The 8,385-nt window shown below is 38.3% G+C and overlaps 1 protein-coding gene across 1 annotated transcript in view; it reads right to left on the reverse strand.

The window, feature by feature from the left end:
- PHF20 (PHD finger protein 20) overlaps positions 1 to 8,385 on the reverse strand; it is a 132,092-nt gene that overhangs the window by 110,330 nt on the left and 13,377 nt on the right. Inside the window, exon 2 of the mRNA XM_004697958.2 lies at positions 1,206 to 1,320. Coding sequence (XP_004698015.1) covers positions 1,206 to 1,288 — 83 coding nt within the window. The 5' untranslated portion in view covers positions 1,289 to 1,320. The remainder of the gene's footprint in view (positions 1 to 1,205; positions 1,321 to 8,385) is intronic.

Here is an 8,385-nt window from a genome sequence, read left to right on the forward strand (position 1 = left end):
GAGGGAGGGGGGGAAATGAGGACCTAATGTCGGGGGCTTAAGTGGAGAGGAAATGTTTTGAGAATGATGAGGGCAATGAATGTACAAATGTGCTTCACACAATTGATGTATGTATGGATTGTGATGAGAGTTGTATGAGCCCCTAATAAAAGGATTAAAAAAAAGTCAAATAAAAGTGTTAATATTTATAAATTCTAAGTGACAAGTACCTAGATTCTTTTGTTTTTCTGTATATTATTTTTTCCAGAATAAAATAAAATCTCCTTTCTTAATTAAGCTGCCTTGCAAAATTCTGAGGGAAACCACAATGGAAAATTATTACAGATAATACAAATAGCCTAAAAACAACTAAATATTCAGTCTCTCAAACCATCCAGACTCCAAAACACAGAGGAAACAGTTTTCTGTCCCAGCCACTTCCCTCTGCCTCTCCTCCCATCTTCTCCTCCTGCACCAAAAAGACTGGTCAGTCCATCTATTTTGAGCTAGTTTAGCCCCAAGAAAGCTAAAAACTCTTCCTTGTGAACTCAAAAAGGTTTGAATTCTGAAAACCACTTCCCTTACCCCACACCTTGAGCACTAACAACCAACTAAATCCTAAAATGTTCTCAACACCGTCACAATTCTACAGTTGATCAGGCTTTTCCCCACATGGTTTTATTATTTGATTCTCAAAACAACCCTATGAGGTCAATGTTACAGGCACCCACATTTATGGATGAAGCTGATGACCAAAGCAGCTAGTTACTAAAATCTGGGGTATAATCCCTCAACTGCAAAATCCAGTCGCCCACAAGCCCCCTTATGTGATGACTATCTTTCAACCACACTATGAACACACTTCAGAAAACAGGAAGGGTTGTTCACAACTACTTCGATCATTTTTCCATCCCTGATCTTTTTCCCTTTCTTCTTCCTTACAAGCAGCCCAGAGCCAGAGCCAGAGCGAGAACACTGCCACTATTAACTCTTTCGTTCCCTGTAGCCACTCATGTCACTTTGTCCTTTGAATAGGTAAAAAGGGGGAACAAGGGACGCATGCACCAAAGGGAAAGGACACCCCACGGCTCCAGACTTGTCTCCTTCCATCTTCCAGAAACAATCAGCAGAAAGCGCCACCAAGAAGCCTAGGCCACCACTCTGTATCAGTGCTGACAACAGTCCTTGACTGAAGGGCTTAAATTAACAGAGAAATGTAAAAGTACCAGTTTTTTAATCGGTCCCGGGCTTCCAACTGGGCTCCCACTTCAAAGCTGATTCCTCGTCTGTTAGGTGGATGCTTTGTCATTTTCAGTCATCAACGGGGCTGCCTTTATTCTCCTGAAAAAGCCAATTAAATATTTATGAAACTTAGGCAAAGTCTGCCCAGAGTGTAGCATCACTCACTACACACAAGAGACAAGCAGGCATTATTCAAAATACAAAGCTCCACAAAACTTTTTTTTTCACCACCCGCTTTCCCTCTGCCTCAGTACAATACAGGCTGCCCTCCACTCCTTCCTCATCTGTTAGTTAGTATCCTAGAGCCTCCGAACTTGTGAGGAGACCCTACCTCAACAATGCTTACCACGGCCTCACCTGTACAAGAAGGCCCCTGGAAACCAAAAACAATACTCTCCGAGTCAGAGTGAATCACTTAGTAATGCTTTCAACAAACACTCGCTGAGGATCTATTTAAGATCTGATATTAAGGAAACAGTCAAGACCAAAAGAGACAAGAGCTCCAGCCCTTTGATGCCTGCAATCTACCGAAGCAAGACAAAATCTTAGCCAGCAAACAGATAGAGAGGTCATCACTTTTAAGGAAGCAAACAAACATTTTGAAAATCACTGATATTTGGCTCTACTTTAGGAAAATTGGGCAAGAAAAATCTTTCTTTTCTTTGGGTGACATGGCAGCAGTTCAAAACCACCAACTGCTCTGTGGGAGAAAGAGGAGGCTTTCTACTCCCAAACTCACAAACCCACAGGGGCAGTTCTACTTTGTCCTGTAAGGTCACTATGAGTCAGAATCAACTGAGTGAGATTTCTTTTTTAGTCAATTCTGACACTTATCTTTTCCAAAGTAATTTTATCCATTATATATTAGCTTAGAACAATACAAAATATTCTAACTTCTTGGATTGCTTTTGAATCTTAAACATCTCCCCATTCTCAATCCTGTTTCATGTATTTGTGCTCACTTATTTGGGTGTTTGCTTTGTTTGTTTTTGCCCTTTATTATCTTTTACACAAATTTATTTTTATTTTTATACAAATGCAAGGTCATACAATATGTTTCCTTCTATGATTGGCTTATCTATCTTCAAGCTCCTATCCATACAACAGCATTAATCAAGACTTCATTTCTTCTAGCTGGCTGAGTACTATTCTGTACTTTATTGTTTTATAAAACTGAGTAAAACCTAATTCCATTTTTTTTACACTATGTACTTTTGGATGGAATTAAAGTATAATGTAATTTTCCCCAAAACTTTTTGAAGCCCCCTTGTATGGACACACTGTATTTTGTTTATCTATTCATCTGTTAATGAGTACACAGGCTGTTTCCATCTTTTGGCTACTGTAAATGGTGCCGCACTGAACACTGGGTATGCAAGCCTCTGCTTTCAAGTCTTTAAAGTAAAATACTGAGTAGAGGAGTTTTTTTATTTCTTTTTTTTTCTTTAACAAGTGTTTAGATACTGGAATTGGCAGTGATTTTCTAAATGAGCAAAACCTATTTATATGATCAAAATTAAACAGTAAAGCTATTTTGTTTATGAGAAAAAACTGTTAAGTAAGGCCCTTTATCTCAACAGTGGCCCACACAAAAGATCAGTTCCTGGGATCTATGAAGACTCAAATGTGAGCTCTGGCAGCCTAATGGTTGAGTCAGGCTGCCATCTGTAAGGTCAACAGTTTGAAACCACCAAGCTACTCCTTGGTTGAAAAATGAGGCTTTCTACTCTCATAAGAGTTATAGCCTCTTTTTTAAAAAATCCAAAAAAGAGTTATAGTCTCAGAACACCACGGGGACTTTTGTACCTTGGCCCTATAAGGTCACTATGAGTCAGAATTAACATGACAGCAGTAAGTTTGAGTTTGAGTGGTGATTCTGATGGAGACAGAGCCCCTCTGAGTTCTTGAGGGCCTTCAAGTAGGGCAGGCCATAGAACAGGCTAACCCAAATCATCTCTCCCACCAAATTCTGAATCTCAATAGCCTACCCAAGCAATGCCAAAACAGAGCCAGCGCACGCCCAGACGCAAACTAGAACAGGCACAAACTAGAAGTGTAATCTTTACAATGAGACAATAAACATGACAGATAAGTATAATCTCAATCAGTAGAAAAGTCCTCATTTCAGTTTGCCTGAGATACCATGTCAAATTATCTACACTTTATCTCTGACTTCATGCACATCAAGAAATTTAAGTAACAAAAAAAGAAAAAAGAAAGAAATCTGAGTAACACTTTCTTCTCTCAGATTACAGGAAAAGGTGATAGCTCCCAAAAACACAGAAGTAGACTTTGGGTTGCTCTTATTTGTCAGCTCCGTGTAGAAGGACAGGTCCTGTTTACAGAGTCTAATGTAGTGGGGTTAAAGATTGGGCTTGAATCCCCAGCTCCACCCCTATCAGCTGAGTGAACTTCGGCAAGTTAACTTCTCTGATCCTTTTTCCTCTAGTAAAATGGAGGTGGTGCTAATGATAGTACGTTCCTCCAAGAGTGGGTATTGAGTATTATATGAAAGAATAAAAAATTGTAGTGCAAAGCTGAATAGTGCTTCCAAACGACCCCAAAATCAAACTCATTGCCAGAGAATCAATCCCAACTCACAGTGACCCTCTATAGGGTTTCTGAGACTGTTAATCCTTACAAAAGCAGGTACCTCAACTTCCTCTTCAGGGGCAGCTGGTGAGTTTGAATTACCAACCTTGCAGTTGGCAGTTCAATGCTTACTCAACATAAGCAGCAGTAAATTTACTTTCACAGATTAGGAAATTAGACTAAAGTATTCTAGCTCAAGTTCAGCTGTTAAATGACAGGCCCTAGGGGAAAAAAAATCCCAGGTTGGCTGGGTTTCAGAATCAACTCTTTCCCCCACACACCTTTACCAGCAGGTGTCCCTAGGTGACCATTAAGTCAAAATACAGGAATGAGGGAGCAGGGCAGAAAATAAATGAAGAGGAGCAATTTATTTCCAACGGCTCAAGCAAACCAATTCCTCTTTAAGCTGAACCGATTTCTTTCAAATCACAAACTAAAAGCTTTATTCTCTGGCACAACAGAACAAGACAAAAAGCTTATGGGCTTTCGTGTCCCATCAGCAACCCACCCACCACCCTTCTGGAGTGACAGGAATTGTTTTTAAATTTCCTATCAATTCTTTCAACAAGCCTTTAGTGTATTCGCTATCAGTAAGGCATTGTCTGGAAAACAGAGGCAAAGAAATCAAACTCTGTCCCTGCTCCAGTGTCCACTCAGACACAAATACTAAGGCCAACAAACACGTTCTGATAAAAGGCAAAAGAAAGGGGCAGCAGAGAAATCATCTCAAAGTCTCAAAAGAATTTGAAGGCATCTACTACGGAATTGGTTGGGGGAATTCAAGACCAAAACAGAACTTTTTGGAAAAAAGATTACATAGAAAGTACATTTAAAGGCAAAGCAGTTTTCTGAAGATGCAAAAGTGTAAAGAACATTCTGTAGCTTTTAACCTATTTGTTCTTGAAGGCTTTAGCTTTACCTTCCCAAACCCTCCAGCTTCCAGAATAAGGACTATGTTCCAAAAGGCACAAGGAAAAATTGACTGAGACGTCATCTAATGCAATCTGCATTTATGCAGGATAAACAAAGGCCTTGGCTGGACATCAATATTACACCTCTACATTAAAATACACATATAACGGGAAATTCACCTCTACAGAAGAGACAGAGCCTAATCTATTTGGGGGGGGGGGGAGTATTCCCAGTTAATGGCCCCTAATTCAAGATAACAAAAGTTTTCAATGTACACTGTGTAGTGCTATACACAATTAAAAGGATACTTTCACAAACGCCAAACTGGGAGATATTAACTACAACACACATGGCAAAAAAGCTAACTTATTTAAAAAAAAAAAAAGCTAACTTATTTTATTAACAAAGGGTCCATATAAACCAATATCAAAAACAAAAATTCACTTAAAAATGAGCAGTATATATTAAAGGGGTGGGGAACACAAAGGTCTAGTAAATGTGGTATCGCATCCACATAATGCCATCCTAAATTAAAAGAAATGCAAGTCAAAATAATATAGACTTAAAATTTAATTAATTAATAATATGGACTTTTTAAAAACTTTTCAGACTGGAATAAATTTGGAGGACCCCCGTAAGGGAACAGCAGCATGCTCATACACTGTTGGTAGAAGCATAAATTGGAAAAGTCTTTCAGAAGCAAGTTAATGCCATCTACAAAGATGCACATATCTTCTGGCCCAGTAGTCCCAAGGCCAGGAACTTGTCCTCCAGGTGCGTCCACAAATTTAGCATAATTCTCTTTCAGAATTATCACTGCGGCTTTGCAGTTTCTGCAGCAAAATTCTGAGAACCAAAAAAAATGTAAATCGAGAGAGGCCTGGTGAAATGAATTGCAGGTCATCTCTACAATACAAAGCGGCACAGGTACAAAAAGGAATAATGGCCATCGGTAGATACAGACATGGAACCACCTCCAAAATACAAAGTGAAAAACACAGTAAAGAGGCACATGTATGGTGGTGTTTCTTTACTGTTAACAAGCAAACATAAATGTAAATATAGGCAAAGGGATATTATACCACATGCATAAAATTATCTCTTGGAAGGAAATGAGAAACTGTGTAAGTGGTTCTTTTAATAAGAACTTTTCACTACCCTTTCGTACACTTAAATTTTTATCAATATATTCCTTTTTTTTTTAATTGTCAACAGGATTGTCTAGGTAGTACTATTTTAATTTTGGCTTACACTTCCTCATATGTTTTAAAATTGGCATTTAAATATACAAAGGCCCTTTAATTTTTATACTATCTTACTGGATAGTTACCACTGCCACATGATATATGAAGATTATGAAGAACTGTAATGTTCCAATGGTAGAGAAAAGAACGCAGTGCAGAGAGCTAGTGGCTTTTGAGTCCCCCAATGTAGCTCTTATTAAAGGTAGCAGGACTTTCCCAGAGGTTGACAACCACTTCTTGCATGTCCATGTTCTTTCTCGCTCTTGCCCCTACCAGAGTCTTACTATGTTTATATCTATGTCTTCAGATATAAACATAATCTGAATACAGGAAGATGAAGTTATTGGACAAGGTTTAAAAGATTGTGTAAGAATTTACAATTATGTAACAATCAGACATTTTCATTTTTCAATAAAAGCCAAAGTTAACCATGGCCCAGCCGTGGGTAAACTAGAACACTTGAACACCGCAGGGGAGTATAACCATGACCAACTTTTCATACCAAAATCTGGAAGCAAAGAACAAGCAATCTCATACAATTGGATTCAAGTAACTTCAATCTGAAGAATACAGCCCAAGATAAAAATAAATCAGTTTTGAAAACAAGAATGAAAAAGAAGATCTTTACATGATTCTGGGAAAACTAGATATAGTTGACACATTTGAAACCCACGAATAGTTACGTACCACTCAGTCTAGTATGACTACACGATATATTCTGTTAGGGAAAGGAATTACTGGAGCTTGACAGATACCTTGTAAATGAAATAAAGAATGCTGTTAAAATGACAAGCGGGGGCTGGAGGGAGGGGAAAAAAAATGACAAGCATAAAAAATATATATTAAATAAATAAATAAAAATAAAATGACAAGCATATAACCCAACCTAATAAAAAGTAGATAAAGTATACACACTGATAATTAATTTTTTTAAATGTTGTCTGTATATGACCCTACATAAAGTAATTTAATTCTTGCAACCCAAGAGGTAAGTACTATTATAAATCTTCATTGTAAAGATGAGGAATGAGAGGAACAAAAGTTAAAAACACCTCCCTCCCTCCACCCACCCCAAAAAAGTTAGGGATGCCCAAGGATCCCTGAATAGTAATGAGCTCAAGCAGGATTTGAATCTAGGCCCTATTGCTACCATATCCAAATTCTTAACCACTGCCCCATTCTTTTTTTTTAATGAGCCACATCTTGAGTTCTCTTTCTGCACCCATCAAATGGAGATAATGGACTCTAACTCGGGTACCAAGAGGATTAGATAAGGTAGGTTTGCAAAGCCCCCATTAAATGGTCTAGTACTCAATAAATGGCAGGATTTTCTGAATTCATAGTACATTTATGGTTAATAATGGATTCACAAGGACTCTGGGTTTTACTTTGAGAAATGTGAAAGAGTACTGTCACCATGGTAACTGGAGGTCCTGCCCTTAACAATGCCATTGTTGGAGAAGGGAGTGTGAAGGATCAAAGCAATAAAGAATTAAACAAGTGATAGATGGGTATAGGATAAGACCTTTCAATAAATTAGCTCTGGGACAAGGTTAAAGGAAAATAAACTCTGGGACAATTGAGGAAAGAATGTCAATCACCAGAAAACTACAGAAAAGGCTTGGGGATAACCTATTGGTGCTTACCACCAGGCCTGCATTCAACCTCCATTAACGGGTGAGAGTGCCTTTTAAAGTCAAGGCAACCCCTTTTCAATTGAGTGACTCTTCAATGAAAGACCAGCTTAAATTGTTATGCCCTCTTCTTTTAATAAAATATGTACTGTTTGCTGTGTGCCAGGTGCTGGGATAATATATGAAGGACAAGACATCCTTTGCATAGTAAACACTGCCCAAGGAATATAGTCAATATTCAATATGCAGTTGGCATTACTATGAAATGTTCAAAAACAGTATCCAATATGCTAAAGAACAAAAACGGTAAAGCTTTAATCCTATAGAAATAAGCTGTTTTAAATAGGGGGCAACGGCTCTTCCACTACCATCCTAAAGTTTCCTCAAAGACAAAGAAGAAAAACTGGGTCCAAAGTAAAAGGTATTCTCTCAGATCACACTCAAAAGTTCACTGCCATTGAGTCAATTCCAACTCAATGACCCTCTATGAGGGAGAAGTAGTGCCTCTGTGGGTTTCTGAGCCTGTACATCTTTCAACCTAGTGGGTTTAAACCTCTGACTTTGTGGTCAGCAGCCAAGCACATAACCCACCACAGCCTCAGACACACTAAAGGACCTGAATTAGTCCCTTATATACTTGATTTTTAAAAATAATAATAAAATAAAAGGGAGAGACCTCAGAAATCCCCTTCACGTCTTCCCAGATACTTGAAATGTCTTCACTTAAACAAGCTTTTTATTTCCACAATTAAAATTCAGACAAACTGACCCATGGCCCTGCA

The sequence above is a fragment of the Echinops telfairi genome, unplaced genomic scaffold (assembly GCF_000313985.2).
Source record: "Echinops telfairi isolate 266 unplaced genomic scaffold, ASM31398v2 ScPeMD7_5592;HRSCAF=6446, whole genome shotgun sequence".
In the NCBI taxonomy this organism is placed as follows: Eukaryota; Metazoa; Chordata; class Mammalia; order Afrosoricida; family Tenrecidae; genus Echinops; species Echinops telfairi.